Raw genomic sequence first — 20,271 nt, forward strand, 5'->3', positions numbered from 1 at the left:
GATCTAAGATTAGTATTCTCATTCTTCATAACAGGCTGCACAACTTTGGCCCTCTAGCTGTTCCCGGACGACAACTCCCATCATCCCTGACTATATGAAGTTTACCACAAATTCCACAGGGCTTTAGTTTTCTGTTAACCATTTGCAGAGGTGCTCTTACCCCTGGACTTCGGGGCCAAAATCCATGGCCTCCACACACCCTGGGGGCCTCCAAATCCATTTTAGTCTGTCCCAGGTGGTGTGGTCACGTAAAAAATGTATTAAAAGAAATACTGTTTTGCGGGGGAGGGGGCTCCAAAAGTTCCAAAACTACCTAGGTGCACCTCTGACCATTTGCTTCCTAAGACTATGCTGCAGTCTCTTAGGCTGCAATCCTTTGCATACTTAACAGGGAGTAAGTTCTAATAAAATCCACTGAACACAATGGGATTTACAGGCTTACATTGTAAGCAATGACTTGAGAGTAAGCTGCATTAAACTACAGAGAAAAACTATGATTTTGTCCAGGGCTGCCCACTGAGAACATTATGCCCATTCTGAAAGAGTCCATTGCAGTGGCTGCCAATTTTTTTTGGAGCCAATTTGTTTTGGGTTGCTGGTGATTACCTTAAAAGCCCTTAACAGATAGTGCCCTGGATACTTGAAAGACCACTTCCTTCCAAAGGTCTCTGCCCATTTGACAAGATCATCAGAGTGTGCTCGGGACCATGTGCTGACACTGAGAGAGGCTCAACTGTCATGCACACAGAATGGGTAATTGCTCCCAGGCTATGGAATGCACTCCCAATGGGCATTTACTCCTCCCTCACTAACTTTAAAAGGCCATTGAATACCTGGCTTTTTAGACAGGTCTTTGTCCTCTGGGGTGCTGTTTCTACTAGTGCTGTTGTATGAGCTGCCTTTGATGGTTTAACTATGTGTTTTCAATTGCTACTGATTTCTGCTGGATTAAGTTTTAACTAGTTGGCCTGAGTGCAGAGCATCTGCGCCCCTTGTTTGGCCCAGCCGCCTGTCAGCCGCCAGCCCGTTTTCTCCCGCTGGCGTTGCTCCACCACCCACCATTGCTATTTTCTGTCCTGCTTGAAAACTCTCACAAGAGTTCCGCCACTCTCGCAAGAGGTCCACCACACATCCCCACGCATACACGTCTACAAGAATTAAGTATATAAATACGTTTCCTGGAAATTGCCTCAAGATATTTTATGTAAGATGGTATATACATATAACAATAAACAAAACAAAACAAGAGAACAAGTAAAATCTACCGGAAGAGAAGCAGCACCGCCTGAGGAAAGGTCTGGAAGTTGTTGTTCCGGTTAATTTGACTACCATCCTTCAGAGCAACTTTGCCAAACACCTTAAAAAAAGCATAAACATTTATCCAACTTTTTTTTTAAACCCACCTATTTCAAGGCTCACCCCAGCTCTATGACATTTATCCATAAATTAAACAGCATTGGTTCTAGTACAGATCCTTGGGGGATGCTTTCTCTGCTTAAGGGCTCTATTGTAGATATTGCCTGTTTAGGCCTATCCTCTGCTTCCTGTTTCTTTTAACCAACTATCAATTCATAAATATGCCTCATCTTATCCCATGACTGCTAAGTTTTCTCAGGAACCTTTGGTGAGGGAATTAGTTTTTAAACATTTTTGGAAGTCCAGGTATGTAATATCTACCAGATGCTTGTTGATGTTAGTGGTGGGGGAGGACTCTCCTTCACAGAAGTCATGCTGATCCTTCTTCAAGATTTGTCCTCAGGGATATACAGTAGCTATCATGGAATAAGGCGTGGAGGGGACACAAATGTCCGGGGGGGGGGTGGGCACTGACTGGGAAACAGCTCACTCTTCACCTTCCTCCTCCTGCCTCCCTGCTACATTGCTGGCTCCTGACTGAAGGATTCATCTTGGCTTCAAGCCAAGGTGTGTGTGTGTGTGTGTGTGTGTGTGTGTGTGTGTGTGTGTGTTTATATATATGTGTGTGTGTGTATTATATATATGTTTCTGAGACAGGGAAATGTGCGGGCAAGTGAGTGCATGAAAGAGTCTGCATGCATGGAGAGTGTACGATCTATTTTTATTCCCAGTTGGGCAAGATTTGCACTTTTCAGAGGAGGCCTTGCCTTTTACAGCTACCTTGATCCTGCTCATTAAGCACACCAGTGTCCTCTTGGACTTATTGATATTGTTCCCAATCAGTTATAAATATTCTACTTGAGCTCTATAATCATGATATTGAATCACCTCTAACTATTGAAGAAATTTCACAAAAGCATCTTATAATCGATGTACTATAATCAGGATACCTGAAGCTGGGAATGAAATGTGCTTTCATTACTTCTAATTTTTTCCTACCTTTCCTTCAAGAATGCAGAACTTGGAACATGGAATACTGTATATAAACATGTATATAATGGGATCTAGACATTATTCTGTAAACTGGGGAAAATTTTCCCATCACACACACACATTTCCCACATGTATGTATGTATGTTTATGTGTATATCTAGATATAGATACACTAGGGATGTGTGAAGCGGTTCGATTCGATGGTTCGAATTCGAACCAAACTGGGGCGGTTTGATTTGAACTGGTTTGAACCTCCAAAAGTGGGTGTGGTGGTAGCTGGCACCCATGGGTGCCTACTATCCAAACCCCAAAGCAATCGGACACTCGTACATTTTTAAATGAATTTTTGAAAATTTTTATTTTTTTCTCATATGATATAATGGGACTCAAACCAGCCTATTATTCCCTATTGTGGAGCACCCACGGGTACCAACTACCACCCAAACCCTGAAGCAATTGGACACTCCTACAATTTTTTATGAATATTTGAAATATTTTAAATTATTTTTCTCATAGGTTATAATGGGACTCAAACCAGCCCATTATCCCCTGTTGTGGAGCACCTAGGGGCACAAAAGTGGGGTAGGTGGTAGGCACCCAGGGGAGCCTACCACCTACAAAACCCCAAGACAATTGGATACTCCTCCAATTATTGGTGAATTTTAAAAATATTTTTGAATTCCTCATAGGGAATAATAAGGATTCCAGCAAATGTATAGCTTCACGTCTGAAGGAAAGGGGTGGCCTAGAGCAACTTTAAGATTTTTCTCCATAGTGAAGAATGGAGGTTTCAGCAAATGTATAGCTTCACGTCGGGGTGGGGGGAAAGGGGTGGCCTAGAGCAGAGTATGGTGGGTGGTAGTGCCCAAGGGGGGGCAAAAAAGCTACCAGAATTATTTCAGAGGAATTGGGCAAAGGACACATTTTAAAGTGATTTTTGACGTTTACGCGTCTTTAAGGTTTTTCTCCATAGGGAAGAATGGAACGTAGGAACATAGGAAACTGCCATATACTGAGTCAGACCATTGGTCTATCTAGTTCAGTATTATCTTCACAGACTAGCAGCGGCTTCTCCAAGGTTGCAGGCAGGAATCTCTCTCAGCCCTATCTTGGAGAAGCCAGGGAGGGAACTTGAAACTTTCTGCTCTTCCCAGAGCGGCTCCATCCCCTGAGGGGAATATCTTGCCGTGCTCACACATGAAGACTCCCATTCAGATGCAACCAGGGCAGACCCTGCTTAGCTATGGGGACAAGTCATGCCTGCTACCACAAGACCAGCTCTCCTCTCCTGTAGGTTTCCTCTCATTGAGGTTTCAGCAGCCCCATAACTGCACTTGGGGGGTGCTGGGGTGGCCCAGAGCAAAAGAAATTTCAAAAATTCATAAAATATCATACAAGTGTTGATTGCTTTTGGGGCTGGGCGTTAGGCACCTATGGGTGCCAGCTACCACCCCACCCACTTTTGGAGGTTTGAACCAGTTCGAACTGGTTCGAAACGGTTTGAAACAGTTCGAATTCGAACCAAACCGGGGGGGGGGGCGGGTTTCAAGTAAAACCAAAACCGAACCTCCCCCTCCCAGATCTAACCCAGTTCGAATTTGAACCGAACCAGGCAAGCCGGTTTTGTGCACATCCCTAAGTCACACACACCTTTTTTGCAAACATCTGGCTAATTCAGGTGACTTCTGCCTCTAGTTTAATTATGAAATAAGATTGTCCTTATAAATCTCAGATGTGTTCAGATAAAATGCATATAAGTCAAAATATCCCCAAATAGTCAGACAACAGAGATAAATCCTGCTATTGCTCTTACTAATTGTAGAGTCCCGGCAGCAGACACTGTGGAAGCTTGGCTGACCCCCCGCTCCACTTTTTATTTTCAATTTTTGCAGAAAAATACAAAAGAAAAATATACAAAACCCCCCAAAAGATAGTACTCAGTTCAGGAATAAATATAACACTTCCATTTTTTATTATTAATATACTTCATAGTTCTTCTCAATTGATTAAGCATAATAGAAATTTTAAATACAAGTATAAATTCAATATCATTTTCAACCTTTCAGGTATTGTATATGCAGGTTTAGGGCATCAATAAAATTTTAAATGAGGAACCAACACTCCAGAAAGAAATTTTTATAACTGGAATAAGTAGAGCCTTATAGTTGGGGAGAGAGCTTATCTTGTACCAGCAAAATTTAATTTTTGGAGGGTTCCTATCTTTCAGTTCCTTGGTAATGCAAAGTTTTGCTGCCAGTAATAAAAGCATAATCAGTTGCCTGCATAAAGCAGACACTGTTGGCTCCTCAAAAGCATTTGTCAAAATTATTTCAGGTTTCCACGACAACGATACAGATGTAATTTCTTTAACATATTGAATTAACATATGTGTCATGGCTCAGACTTCTGACTCAGAAGAGTCAGAGCAGGAGGATTTGCCTGCTAGTGAGGGCTCAGAGGTGCAACAACAGGATTTGGCAGGGAGACCAGACTCTGGAGCTGAGGATTCGCAGCAGCTGCCAGACATGATTTCTGATGGAGAGGAGCCTGGGATTTCACCTGTCTTGAGAAGACGTCTCAAGAGGCAAGCTCAGTGGGAGTCATGCAGGCGCAGGAGATAACAAGAGAGGAAGCAGAAGTGCTGACTCAGGGAAGCCCGATTGGCTGCTGGTTCTCTTGAACCATATAGATTTAGCAGACTGTCAATTGCTCAGATGCTGTTAGCAACATTGCTGACCGCAGTCCGTGTGCTATTCTGAATTCATAGCTTTTCCGAATTCCAGTGTGCCCTTGTTTATGCTTTCCTGCTTTGTTCCGTTAATTCCTTGTTTCTGGTGTCCTTCGCTCTTTCGTTCTTTGCTCTGTGTTTTCTTTTCAGTTATTACTCAGTTATTGTTAGAGGTGGGTACCTAGTTCAGTTCAGGGGGACTTAATTCATTTACTATTTCCTTTGTGAGCCTTTTATTTTCCTTCGCGTAGCTTCGCTGCTGCTTTCTATTAACTCACAGGGCAGGGGTGTAACAAGGCTGGAGTGGGCCCAGAGACAAAATTTTAAAATGGGCCCCTCGCTGATACACCCCCCCCACACACGTCACAATATATAGTCATGTGACTTGCCTCTGGGGGGCCCCTCGAGGCATGGGGGCCCCCAGGCAGCCACCTCCCCTTGCCTAATAGTAGTTACGCCCCTGTCACAGGGGGAGTGCTGAAGGGGGTTGTAAATCCTGTTGGGTGAGCCGAGCTAACAGATTTACGACAATATGCCAAAATTATTTAAGACCATCACATATGAAGAAATGATCCGACTTGACCCCAAAGTCTCCAACACTCAGCCGTGAGGCTGACCACCTGTTCCCTTGATTCTTGTCTGACATGGCTTATACTATCTGGCAGCGGGGCTGATGAAGAAGGCCTGGTAGATGATATAAATGCTTCTCTAAGGGAGGGCAGGATGCCTTCCTGTCTTCAGGAGGCAATCAATAGACCTCTTCTAAAGAAGCCTGCCTTGGATCCCTCAGAGTTAAGAAACTATAGGCCTGTCTCCAACCTTCAACTAACCATAACTGAGAGGGTGGAGGCCTTCCAGCTCCAGACAGCCTTGGGGGAAAGTGATTATCTCAAACCATTTCAAAATGGTTTTCGAATGGGCTATGGGATGGAGACTACCTTGGTTGGGAAGATGGATGATCTCCAATTGGGAACTGACAGAGGGAGTCAGAGGGAGGGGTTGGTCCTTTTGGATCTCTCACTGGCTTTCAATACTATTGATCATAGTATCTTTCTGGACAGTTTGATGGGGTTGGGAGTGGAAGGCACTGCGTTGCAGTGGTTCTGCTCCTACCTCTTGGGCAGATTCCAGATGGTGCAACTGGGAGGATGTTGTTCTTCAAAATGTAGACTTTTATATGGCATATCCCAGGGCTCCATACTGTCTCCAATGCTTTTCAATATCTACAAGAAACCACTGGGAGAGACCATTGGGAGAATGGGTGCAAGGTGTTATCAATATTCTGATGACACCCACATCTATTGCTCCATGTCAACATCATCAAGAGAAGGCATAATCTCCCTAAATGTCTGCCTGGAGGCAGTGATGGGCTGGATGAGGGATTCTCTGCAAGATCCCCACTGCTCATTAAGATCATCAGGAGGAATCAGCCTTTGGGTGCCACCAGTTCATCCGGTGGTAACCTGGGATCAGGCCTTCTCAGTTGCCTCCCCTAGGTTGTGAAACATGCTTTTTGTGAATATAAGAGTAATCTCTTCCTTGGAGACCTTCAGGAGGGCCTTAAAGATCCATCTCTTCAGCCTGCCTTTTAATAATATCTAGTTTCAGATATAGATTTAATCTGATTTAAACTTTTTTAAAAAAAATTCTGGGTTTTTTATTTTAATGTTAACTGCCCTGAGCCACTTCTGGAAGAGCAGTATATAAACTGAATATATAAACTCTCAACAAAAAGACTAGGATGTGCGAATCGATTTGGGTACAAATCGATTTGTATCCAAATCTAGGTGATTCGGGCGATTTGGGATACAGAACAAATCACCCCTGTGGTCCATTGCTAGATTCAGGTCCATTGCTAGATTCAATTCAAGTCTATTCAAAATTTGGATTTCTCCTATCATTTCCCCCAGATACCCAGCTTTTGTTTTTAAAAAGAGCTAAGTTCTATCCCTTGTAGAAGTGGAGTTATGGAGCAAAATGTGCAGTCACTATTTTTCAAGTGTTTAGATTCTTTGGTGTATAGTAACTTTTCCTCAATGAGGATTGGGGCAATAATGCCTTTTCCTACGAGGATTCATTACACACTTTCATTTCTTTTCTTTTTGACTGTCTTTGGACAGTGCCAACTGTCAACTGCCATGTGCCAACAACAACTCCCTCCCACCCACAAGGCAGTGGGGTAATACTCAGTTTATGTTCTGGGAATTTTTTCAAACGTTTAGACACTTTTGGTGTCTAATAACCTTTCCTTATAATGAATCCTTATGAGGATTCATTACACACCAAAGAGTCTAAACACTTGAAAAATTCCTAAAATATAAACTAAGTACCCAGTGGCTTGCAGGTTGGGGGGGTAGTTGGTACATGGGATGCCACTAATTCCCCACCCCCACCCGCAAATCAGTGGGGTCAAATTGAACAGAAGAAATGAAGGTGTGTAATGAAGACACCAAAGAATCTAAACAAGAATTCCAAAAAATACACTGAGTACCCCAGTGTGTGTGTGGCAGGAGGAGGGTTGCAGTTGACAGATGGCATTTGACAGTTGGCACTCTCCAATGACAGTCAAAATGAAGGTGTATAATGAATCCTCATAGAGATTGATTATGAGGAAAGGTTATTAGACACCAAAGAATCCAAACACTTAAAAAATCATGACTACACATTTTGCTCCCTAACTCCACTTCTACATGGGCTAGAGCTCAGATTTTTTAAAAAATTAAAGCTGGGGATCCATGTTAGGGTTAGGATAGAGTGACTTTGAATCCCCATTATTTCCTATGGTGGAAATATACAAAATCAGTAGAAACTGAAATAAATCATTAACAATCAACCAAGTGCCCCACTGCCTTGAAATTTGGGTGGTAGGTGGCACCCCTGGGGGCCTACCCATCACCCAAATCTTGTGCCCCTAGGACCTTTATAAGTGGTTCGAATAGATCTAAATCCAAATTGACTCAAACCCAAATCAAATCAGGGGTGATTCAATCCAGGCACAAATCGAATTTTAAAAAATCAATTTGGGCATATCCCTAAAAATACCTTTTTATTGCACAAACAAAGAAAAACTACAAGGTGGTAAACATAAGACATTTCGGTGTGACATACCACCCTCAGTTAAGTAAAACAAATGAGCACAGATGAAAACCTTGGTTCCCCAGCTGTTAAATTCCTTAGGCATGATAACACACAGTTCCATGACCGGCGGAGAAATAATGAGTGGGGCGGGGAGCGGGGAGTAAATAAATAAAATAAATAACAAACGGAGATTAAATCCAAATAAGATGGAGGTATTGTACAGGTTCAGACCTCAGGAGACAATTCTGATCTGCTGGTTCTGGATGGGGTCACACTTCCCTAGAAGGAATGGGTATGCAGTCTGGCAGTGCTTCTGGATCCAAATTTCTCCCTGGTTTCTCAGGCAGAGGCAGTGGCCAGAGGTGCTTTCTATCAGCTTCGGCTGATACAGCAGCTGTGTCCGTACAGTGAGATAAATGACCTAAGAACAGTAGCACATATGGGGTAACCTCCAGACTTGACTACTGCAATGCACTCTATGTGGGGCTGCCTTTGTGTGTAGTCCAGAAATTGCAGTTGGTACAGAATGCGGCAGCCAGGTTGGTCTCCGAGTCATCTCAGAGAGTCCATATTACTCCTATCATAAAAGAACTGCACTGGCTACCAATATGTTTTCAGGCAAAATACATCGTGAAGGTGATAACCTATAAAGCCCTCAACATCTTAGGCCCAGGGTATTTAAGAGAACGTCTTCTTCACTATGAACCCCACCATCCACTGAGATCATCTGGAGAGGTTCATCTGCAGTTGCCACCAGATTGTCTAGTGGCTACACTGGGACGGACCTTCTCTCTTGCCACCCCAAGACTCTGGAATGCGCTCCCTGCTGAAATAAGAGCCTCTCCATCTCTGAAAATTTTTTTAAATACACATTTATTCACCCAAGCTTTTTAACTAGACTTGTGGTTTTAAATTAATTGTTTTAAGGTTTTAATTTGTTTTATGTTGCTGTGAACTGCCCAGAGACAGAAGTTTGGGGTGGTATAAAAATATGAGAGGTGAGGGGAGAGAGAGGGAGAGAAAAGTAGGCCAAAAAGTCACTGTAGGGTGTATCCCTTATCATCATAATTTAAAATGCATCGCTGAAGCATACATCCTAGGAATGAACTCATACTCAAACAATGAGCAGAACATTTTTCAATATTAAGCAAAACATTATTATTGAAATGTTTTGTTTATTGTATTGAAGGAGTAGCCGTATTGGCTGAGGACCTTTGATGTCATCATGGATACTTTAATGCAGACTACCGGGCTCTTGTGCAGCTCCCATTAAATTCAGTAGGACTGACTTCATGGATTATATCTATGGTAGCTACAGTTAAGTGTAATTTAGCTGAAAGAGTAGGGACTGGGCCTCAGAGATCTAGATTCACATCCCAACTTTGCCGTGAACTTACTGCGCAGCTTTCAACAAGCCACTACTTATTAGGCTCAGATCCAAAGAAGGGCTATGCGGTACAGTCAGAACTGTGTGGGCAACCAGAATGTTGCTGTTTCACCGTAGCAGTTCCCACCGCCAAAGTGAGAAGTCAATTCATACCACTAATAGCTTGTTAATTTTTCAACAAGGTATTAACATGTTTGGTTATCGAGACAAATGAAACTCAAACAGACATATGGGTAATAAATCAACTAATTTGTTTTCTCTACTTCCCCCACCCACCCACCCCAGTATAACTGATGACTGAATACTACATAATTAGGCTATGAATGGACTGTTCTGAAAATCAGTAAGCATGATGACTAAATGATGTTCACTTTCTTTTAAAAGAAAGATAGATGTTAATTACCTGCATTCCAATAACTGCATAGATGAAAAACAACATTGCTATCAAAAGAGCAACATACGGTAGAGCCTAAAATCACAAGAAAAAATAGATTATTATTTTTCCAGATAATGGCAACTGTTTGTATCTCTTTTTGAAGTGATTATGCATGTATGTTTACCAATACCTTTGGTTGCAATTTTCAAATGATTCCCATATAATCACATCACTAAGAAATTAGTTGTAGATCCCGCGAATTGAGCATGGGATCTTCTACATGGAAGGCATAAACTCTACAAGTGAACTATGAGCTCTTCCACTTATAAGGGCTGACACAGGTGGGGATGCAAATTCATGCACACAGAGCACATGTTCATAAAACATTGCTTTCCTCTCTCAGAAAACTTTTCAAGGACAAGGTGTAGTCACATCTCCAGAGCTGTTCCCTGACTGGGCTTGAACTATGCATCTTTCAGTTAAATGCACCAGCCTATTGCACCACAGAAGGCATATCTTTATAGAGGCAGACAGAACTGAACTAGGGACCACTTGATCTGCAGTCAGTCTACCACTACACCCTTTTATAGATTTCCAGATTTTTAACTTTTTGACCAGCTGTTCCAAACACAGACATCAGTGTTTTGCTATCCAAGAATGAGAATATATGACCTAGTTTTATACGACCTATACTTCGAAGGCACAGCGGGGAAATGGCTTGACTACAAAGCCAGAGGTTGACGGTTCGAATCCCCGCTGGTATGTTTCCCAGACTATGTTTCCCAGACTATGGGAAACACCTATATCGGGCAGCAGTGATATAGAAAGATGCTGAAAGGCATAATCTCATACTAAGTGGGAGATGGCAATGGTAAACCCCTCCTGTGCTCTACCAAAGACAATCACAGGGCCCTGTGGTTGCCAGGAGTCGACACCGACTTGACGGCACACTTTACTTTACTTTGAAGAGAAGAGCTATGGGAACGATTCAACCACTTCCTGTTTCTAAAGAAGTTAAAAGCTTATCGCTGTTGCACTATTGTATAAGAACAGCTAAAGATTACATCAGCAGCTTGTGGGCACCTTTTGGATCATATTTATATTGTAACTGGCAGATTGCAATCACATTTCATGTCCCCCATTTCCTACCACCTAGCATCAACTGAGGTGAGATAGCTAAAATAGCAAAAGGGTACATCAGATTAAAGTTTCCCTGCACCTCGAGCATTCTCAGTCTGCTAGTAAGAGTCAGATTTGGACACAGACTCAAATTTAAAAAATAAAAATAAAAATATAGACAGACACATAATTTAATGCACACATTCTAGTGAATTAGCTAATACTGAAAATGACATATAGGCTCCAATCCTATGCACACTTACTTGAGAACATGTCCCACAGAGCACAGTGCAATTTACTTTGCAGCAAACATGCACAGAAATGGGCTTTATAGCCATTAGATAGTTTTGACGCTATTATGCTACAAACGGAAATGTTTCAATGGTCTTTTAAAAATTGTTTTAAAATTGCTGCAGCAAGTTGTCATTTCTGTCCTGTTTAATAATAATAAAGAAAACAACAACATGCAGACTGACAATTTTACATACTACTACAAATGGGAGCTGCAATTATTAGCAGCTAGGGGTCTACATGGACCGGTGGCAGCAGTTAAGTCCAAACTGATTCAGTCGAAGTGAATGGCGCTTGCCAAAGTGGTTTAGTTGAACCAAACGGCGAGACCGGTCAGACCGACAAACTGGCTCGAAGCAGTTTGCGATCAAACTGCTCAAACTTGCCCCATTCCTGGCGGCCTAGTTCGATTGCATACTGGTTCCTGCACACCCCTATTAGCCACAGGTATGAACCTTGCAATACTAGTTTATTGTTTCCTAAGTAGAGTTCTTTCCACTTAATAATGGGAACAATGATGACCTAGCTCACTAGATTGTTGTGAAAATGAACAACAATAAGGAATTTAAAGTACCACATAGGTGATGATCATATCCATTTGCTCCTGTCCAGCAAAAGAGATCTAGGCACATAGCAGGTTTCCACATGTGTTGCCAACAAAAATGTATGTTCCCAACCAATGGCTGGATCTTTTGATGCAAACAGGGATGTGCATATGCATCTGAGACCCCAGCTGTTACACATGACTAGTAGGGGTGTCCATAGAACCAGCTGGTCCAGTTCAGTTTGAGTCCGAACTGGACCCAGACTGGACCGGGTCAGTTTGGTTCAGCACCCCATCGAGGTCCCACCTCCACCAGAGGGAGTGGGTTCAGCCAGAGGGGTGGGTTCGCAAGCTTAAAACCTTTTTTTAAATTTTTTTTAAAAAACACCTCATGAAACTTGGCCCAGGCCACACAGAGCGTGACCCAGGCAACACAGAGGCCTTGGCGGCCTCCACAATGACCACCGCACCAGGGGGGAAGGCCCCAAAATGGACTGAAGAATGGCTGATTTTGCAACTAAGGGAGGTCAGTGGCGGGAGGGGGGACCTCTGCAGACCCCAGCCCCTGCCACCTCGGATAATTCACCCAGAGGGGATATGTTGGCGGGGGGGTAGGAATTAAAAATTGGAAAAAATATTACGAACTCCCTGAACAGGCTGGAGGGAGAGGGGTTCGGTTTGGGGTCAGACTGAACAGGGGGTGGTTCTGTTCAACCTCAAACAGTCGTACTGAACCGTTTCGATGTCAAACCTGTTTGCACATCCCTAATGACTAGCGGCCATGATGACAGATCAGTTGGGTATGGGGTGTATTCTGACTCCCAAAGAACTTGGATTTTACATCATACACTTACCTGAAATGACTTAATAAATGTCCACAACAATGTTCTTATTCCTTCACCCCTGCTAAGCAGCTTCACTAGTCGCATCACTCGGAAAAGACGGAAAAAGGTGATGGAGATTCTAGCACTGTCTTCATTGTTCTAAAAAATATTATAGAGAAATCAAACCAAATAAAATGCAGAACGTGCAACATCTTCAGGAAAAGAAAACAACAACAAATGCAAAGGTGAAAGAGGTAAGATTTGAAAATGTATCTCTAGGGCCTTTTCAACTTTATAATCATGGTATGACAGGAAAAATTACATGCTAGCACACAGGACCTGTAGAAATGCTTCACACACCACATGCATTTCCAAGTTTCCCAGTTTGTTAATAGGGTCATGTTGGGTTTGTTTGTAGTAGAGTTTGAAAGGTACATTGACAACAAAACCAAATCACTGCATACATCTTTCTAGTAGGACAATTATGAAAAATACGGAAAAACCAGTGGAAAAAAGAGACATGGTAAAAAGAATAAACTCAAGTAGAGGTACAATCACTGGGGTCAGTTTACTAATCTTACCCCAGACTCATCAGTTGTGACAGTTTCAGTTGGCTTTGGCTTTAAAAAATTAAGAACATGATATATTAAAATCAAATAAAAGACCTGTAAAATCATTCAACTTGACCATAAAGAGGGAACAAGGACAGGTTAAATTAAAGTTTGATAATTTGATGCTGATTGCAGATGGTGAGGGGAGTAGGAAACACATGAAAAATTCTGTTTAACACCAGATCAGCTTACATTTCTGATTGAATTGTGCCAAATATTGTACACCTGCTATATCTCAAGCAGTATCTATGATGGTTGAATGAGGTGACTGTACAAAAATACAAAATCATATAAGTCTTCCCTCAAACACTGAACTTCAACTGGTGAGTTCATAATTTGGCTCTGATCTGGCAGGAGAGTAGCATCAGGAACTCTATAACCATCTTTTTGAAAAAAGGGAAGGGGGAGAGAAGAAAGAGAAAGACAGGAAGAACAGGACGAATACATGGATACAGGTAAAGGAGAAAATAAAATAATTTCTAATAAACACTATTAGTGGGTCCCACATTGTGGTTTGGGAATCAAAACACCTATAGGGGTGGGGTGTCAGGTGATTGCTAAGCAGACTATAGGCCTGTTGAGATTAACGAGGCCCTGACGGGCCCTCTTTATGTGTTAACATCAGGTCTGCTCCAAGAACTTACCCGCCCCAACATTACTGAAGAATGTGCCAATGCATTCCTGGCATATCCTTTACTCACATGTAAGAGGTGATCATCCGAATCACCCCTCTACACGCACAAAGCCAGTTTTGCAGCCCATCTAGGTGCTTTCCAAATTAGCAGCTCAACAGCGCCAAAATGCTTCTGTTCATGCAAATCGCATTCAAAATATAAATAGCAAAGCGCCCAACAGGGTAAGCGGTCTTGTGAAAACTAACAACCCCCTCAAAACAGCAACTTTTAAACACCAGATATGCATTGTAGCACTGTATTGCAGTGATTAAATCTGAAACAAGGCACTGGAAATATGAACGGCACCCTCCTGTCAGATTAGGAACTGCGGTGTCACAACACAGGAAGTGTGGGAGCACACTTCAGAGATACGTTGTGACCCCGTTGCAGGGTCTAATCTAGAAAGCACCCTAGAGGACCAATTTGGATGATCACCCCTTACATATGGGTAAAGGAAGTGCCAAGAATGCATTGGATTATCTTTAAGTGACATTAGGACGGGCGTGTTCTTGGATCAGACCTGACGTTTATGTGTGTAAGGGGCCGTGGGGGCCACATTCATCTGAACCCTCCCTGTGTGTGAGAAACAGCAGTTGGCAGTTTTTAAAACACAGAAAAAGAATCAGCGAGAGAGCTTTGAGTTGGTGGACGGTGCAGGGACCCTTTCTGGGAACCTGATCATAGTAGCTCTTCTGTCTTGTTGAAATGTCTATTTTGCCTTCACATGTTTTGCTCATATATTTAATATTTTACAGTAATGTATACTGTATATAAAGCAAATAGCCAAAGCTACCATAAATTCCTTATCCAAGGAAAAATAAGAGTGAAGCTAGATGTGTGACTTAAATTAGCAAAACTGTGCTTAAACGTGGAAGTGCTCTAATGTGATTTAAAGCAACAGCGGGGGTTGGGGAATACTGACTGGGCTCATTGTGTTTGGGAAAGGGAGATTAGTCATTTCCTGTCATGCCATTTTCCCACCAAAACCCACCTCTTAAAAATTGAGGGGTCATATAACAGCTTTATCACATCCCTTTCCATTTATATTATACCCATATCCATTTGTGTCCGTATATTTATCCCATCTTTAACTACCTGCTGCAAATAGCCACTCTGAGGCATATAGTAGTTTGCGGGGGAAGCAATTTTCAGCAAGAAAATGGCATGACAGGACAATGGGTAACATCCCCATGGACCAGGGTCCTGATCAGAATCGACCTCCCACGGCTGTTTTTCGTTAAATAAGAAGCAATTCTACTTGTTGGTGCACCTCTTACCAATGTAAATAGGTGAATTTCTAGTTTGACCCTAAATCCAGATGTGCAGCCCCAGTACTTCTTGCTGCTTAGGTAAGTGGTTGGCATGTAACACCGGTGTGAGAAACAGGTTACTATTTGTAGAAGAAGAACTGAGAGCTGGTGAGTGCATACAGCAATTAATGACACTCCTGAAAGAAGTAACAGTAAGCCCGGCAGAAAATGAAGACTTTACTACAGTAATTACATAAGAAAATGGAGATTTTGCAGCAGCAATTTTACAAATACTTTGCAGGATGCCAGAAGAACAGTCTAGAGGAGATGAGAACCTTGTTTGATCAGCAGTTACAAGAGGCCAAAGGCAGCTGACCCAGAAGTCCAGCTGTTGGTGGTCTAAAGAGGTCCAAAGTGGATAGGCAGCTGACAGTCCTGGACCGTGGAATGTAGCTATCAGTGGCTAAGAATGAATAGGCTTTGTTTATCCATGAAGCTGGCAACAGTGAGGAAGGGGAAAAGCTGCAGGAGTGGGAAATATTTGGGGGAAATATTTGCAAGGCTGAAAATTTCAGATGCACCAGCCACACCAGAAGCAATGAATTTGGGGGTGGGGGTGGGGATTCTTTGCAGACCTTCTAGCCTAAGTGCACAGTATGAAGGCCTTAGGAGTTGGGATAAACCCACCCCACTACAGTTGAGATATCACAGAGGCAAGCCCCTCCAATCGGAGTAATCCAGAAAGCTGTGAGCTATGAGGACAAAACAGCCTGATATCCTGCCCAATATACATGATTTAGATAATGGACAGAAAGGGGACTTACTAGCAGCTGCCTTAAACGTATCAACTCTGTGGATTCAGCAGAATATACCTCCTGATAAAGATGGTGGAAGGTCTTATATCAGCAATTTGCATCCAAACACAAATCAGCATTATTGGCCATAAACCAGTACTGGAGTAACAAGAAGAGGAAGCAAGAGAGAGCCTTTGCAAAATTTGCAGCGGATTCAAAGTGTCTGTGCAAGGCAGCAAAGGAAGGTAACTTAATTTCATTTCATTGGATCGTTATGGAAATGTGCCTGGAAACTCCTGTCAAGCAGCAGAAGTCATTGCAGATATGGACTTCTATGCAGTTTCAGTACAAATAGGCCTTGATTTATGTCACTCCAAGTTGATGAACAGTACTTAAGATATTTGTTAACTGCCACCTTTTACAACCTTACAACCGTGTTTCAACTTTACACTTGACGTGGGAGGGGAGGCTCTGCTAGACAGCTGCTGGAATGTTGGCTAGAACAAGAGGAGGTGAGAATGGAGGTGAGAACAAGGCTCACCTTGTCATCAAGACTGGCAGTCCTGGAGACAGCTGCTGCATTCAAGACTGCAGAGGGATTGGCTGACTCACCTGTCCAAGTTGTTCTCCCCACTGCCAATGGTTTGACTCCTAATCCAAGCTCAGCTGCTATAGTATAATGGTGAGAGGCGACAGCCCAACCAGTTCCCAGCCCACTCACCACTTCCTGCCCACCCTCTTTCCTTCTCTATCTAACCATTACCCAGGAGGAGATGGAGGTGAGCTACTCAGTTGCCTCCCTTCCTTCCATGGGAAAGAGCTTGGAAGGGACCGGGAAGGAGGCAATAGGTGGCAAGAGTGAACAACAACTGATTCTCCATCAGCAGCTTCTCCGCTGCATGTCTGTGACTGACACAGTACCAGCTCTGAAGGGTTGGGGGGGGGCGGTTACGGTAACCACCTAGTCTCCCATTTATAACTCTGAAACTATTCACAATAGAAGGCAAAACTGGGCTAAGGAAGCCGATCCCAGATTTGCATGTGCACTGCTGGGATCAGGCCCGATCCCAGCAGCACCTCAGCAGCAAACTCACCTAGGCAGCCACCCTCCAAAGTGAGGAGAGTGAGTGCTCTCCTAATCCCGTTTCTGTGATTGTCTGCAGAGATCCCGGGCAGTTTAGGGGAGGGGGGAAGCCCATAATGCACTGTGGACTCACTCATTATTGGAGCTCCAAGAGGCAGGGCCCTCCAAGCTACCAGCAGGAGCTGGTAGTTGTCTGGGCAGGCGACCTGCCAACCAAAGAGGACACCTTCAATTGTCTGCGGAGAGGTAAGCCCATTAGGGCTTCCTCCCCGCAAACCCTCTTGCTCTTTCTCACTGCTCATGAGAAAGGGCTCATTGTTTCCTATGGGAAAACAGGTTCCAAGATAAGATGTTTAAACTTCAACACAGTGAGGCGCTTCACATGATTAGCACCTTGAGGTGGTTTGCGGGAAGAGCAGGCTTAGCTGGATCCCAGCGCATGGATCCCAGCACTCCCGCCCAGCCTAACCCTGCTCCTAAGCCCGGCTCTTAGCTGACGTTAAAAAAGTAAGCACTCCCTTAACCCGGCCAAGGAGAGACAGAGACAGGCAGTGTAGGCGCCTGATAGGTAAATCCAAGGCATGCGTTCGTCGCATGGTGCCTTGCGGGATATGCGGAGGCCAGGAAAAAGAGGCCCAGCTTCTGTTGCTCCCAGCAGCGCAGGTTGTGTGGATGTGCAACGTGCACACCAAAAAGACCAAACCACTTGTCTGGAGAAAGGTAGGTTTCCCCCCACCTACGCACACGGTTGTCTGGATAGCCCCAGAGACAATTTATTATATATTTGCCTAAACATGTTAGTGAAACCCATTCACCTTTGCCAGTGTTCTAAGTGTAGAGACTGGAGACAGGGAGGTGCTGTCTAATTAAGGACATGTTAATATATTTGTAAGCAGTAATAAAGATCCCGGAAGTCTGGAAGAACCATTATCTCCATGAAAACAAGTAGCTACTGGACCACGGGCCAGATACCTCTTCTCCAATGTAGTCTATATGCATGGTGGAAAATGAAAGTACCATTGCCTTTCTCATCCACCCAGTGAACCTGCTCAGCATCCAACAACCCCTGCAATGGGAAAACACCTTAGTGTTAAGTAATTTGGAAGTGAAGGACTTTGCGCTGTCTCTTGTCTCAATGACAGTGGAGGACAGACTAGTGAGTCAGAGGGCTAGAGGTTCAAGACATTGCTCATCCCTTCTCTACTGCTCTGACACTATCCCTTTGATATGTAGATTGCTAATCTTAGGGACTTCCTTCCTTCCAGCCGCTTCCTTCCTCTCTCCCTTTTCTTCCTGTTCCTTCTCCCTTGCAACGTGCAAGCTCCTCTCTCCCTGTACCATGTGTGCAGAGATGCAGAATCCATCTGCATCCAGCTAGCTAGCTAGATTAGAGATCCTAACTCCTCACTTTCCTATCCAGAATAGTTCTCTAATAAATGCCATATATATTGATTTGAAACTATGAACTGGCTCCAAGTTGCTTTACTCTCAGCATACATGCATGCCTAACCAAATTCCGCTGTGTTGTGCCTCTGTGCACTCTGCTATAACGAAAAAGGGATTCTCTTAACAGAGAGAATTCCCAACAAGTAAAATGCTAATGTAAATGTCTTTGTATATTTTATATTTCTTGAAAGCATGTTCATTTATCTACCCACTCCCCTGTAAGAGCTGTAGACCATTTATTTGTTATTTTATTATAAAAATAATATCTCCCCTTTTTATTAAAAAAAAAAGACAAAGAGGCTAACAACATTTTAAAAAACCCACCAAAAGCACAAATAAAATAAAAAAAGAATTATACAAATACAGCAGCATTACAACAGCAAGCATGAAGCAGCTCGTTTTTAAAGCTGGTCTTTGGACCACTCCTTTCTGAGAGGAGTTTGTGGTTGTGGGTTTCGTGAATGTGTCTAGACCTATGGGTTTGTCTGTGATCTCTGATTACAATATAGGATTTGACAAAAATAGTGATACTTATTTTTTAATGGGAAGTTTAACGGCAGGAGTGGGGGTCTGAGATGACTACTTGGCAGACTGACTGAGAGAAGCAACCATTGACAGTTTGGAAGAGAGTGAGCTAAGAGCTGACTGACTGAGCAGCTCATTGAAGGTGTGAAGAGGGTTAAAAGCATATTACAGAATAGCAATGATTTTGTGAAGCCAGCTTGCAGTGCTATGTCTTAACATTAGTTCAGTCAATCAAGCTTTCAGCATTTTGAAAATGGGAATATTTGCAAGGGAATATTTGTGGAGAAACCGGTAATCTGGCAGTACTTGAGAGTTTGAGAAATTGAGAAAACTATCAGGAAGGGGTGGGGTGGGGGAAGATAAATTAAGAGGGCTGATGGAGGGTTAGTTTTGAAACTGTTGCTTCAAGAGGAAGGAAAGTAAATGGATGAAGAGTCCCCAAAACCTTCGAAATAACCTGGCTATAAAGACATGAGTGTCCTGGGTCCTTTCCACCCATTCAGTAACTATCCATATGGACTGGCAAGGATCAGATTTGAGTCTAAGGCTGTATTCAGACATTGCAAGAAACTGGAGTTACAGGTTACCGGCAAACCTGTAACTCCAGTGTTGTGTGATGACTGAATGCATGCAACCACGGCCTCACAAACAAACCACAGGGTTCAACTGACTTACCAAACTGCAATTTGGAGTTGGGATTACTCATCAGTTTCACTGCTCGAAACCTCTGTTAGAAGAAGCTGTTGTATTGTCTGCATGTATCCACTGCTATAACTGTGGTTACAGGTTATGTGACCAGTCAGTGAGAGGTCAGCTTGGAGCAGCACCAACAGCGGTTATGCTCTAGGGCTTACGCAGCACTTCATGGTGTGTTCCCTGACTGAATTCCATGTCCCTCCCTGCACAATTCCTACTTCCTCTGCTTGCCAACAGGTACACCAGGCCTTGCTGCTCTTATAATGATAAGGGCCTCTTACAATTAAAGGGCCAGTGCTACACCAGGGAGCACTGCTTGAAGTCTGCGATCCTTGCAGCAATGGTGATGGTAGATCTGTGCTGGACACACTGGACCTGCAGATAGCCCTCCCTTGTGAGTGATTTCCTGGAGCTGTGAAGCCCACAGCCTGGCACTCGCATGGCTATACAAGTGAGCGGAACCAAGCTTGGAGAACCAGAAAGTAGGAGGGGAAA

At 43.3% G+C, this 20,271-nt stretch overlaps 1 protein-coding gene across 19 annotated transcripts in view; it reads right to left on the reverse strand.

The window, feature by feature from the left end:
- Positions 1-20,271, reverse strand: part of CACNA1D (calcium voltage-gated channel subunit alpha1 D) — a 455,958-nt gene that overhangs the window by 106,656 nt on the left and 329,031 nt on the right. For 16 of the 19 annotated variants that reach the window (XM_053289171.1, XM_053289170.1, XM_053289177.1 and 13 more), the window contains 3 exons: positions 12,727-12,855; positions 9,946-10,011; positions 1,266-1,357 (listed from right to left, as the gene is read on the reverse strand). In XM_053289171.1, the coding sequence (XP_053145146.1) occupies positions 1,266-1,357; positions 9,946-10,011; positions 12,727-12,855 (287 nt within the window). Of the gene's footprint in view, positions 1-1,265; positions 1,358-9,945; positions 10,012-12,726; positions 12,856-13,277; positions 13,317-20,271 lie in introns of all 19 variants that reach the window. The other 3 variants (XM_053289183.1, XM_053289178.1, XM_053289172.1) reach the window with 1 other exon arrangement.

The sequence above is a fragment of the Hemicordylus capensis genome, chromosome 2 (assembly GCF_027244095.1).
Source record: "Hemicordylus capensis ecotype Gifberg chromosome 2, rHemCap1.1.pri, whole genome shotgun sequence".
In the NCBI taxonomy this organism is placed as follows: domain Eukaryota; kingdom Metazoa; phylum Chordata; class Lepidosauria; order Squamata; family Cordylidae; genus Hemicordylus; species Hemicordylus capensis.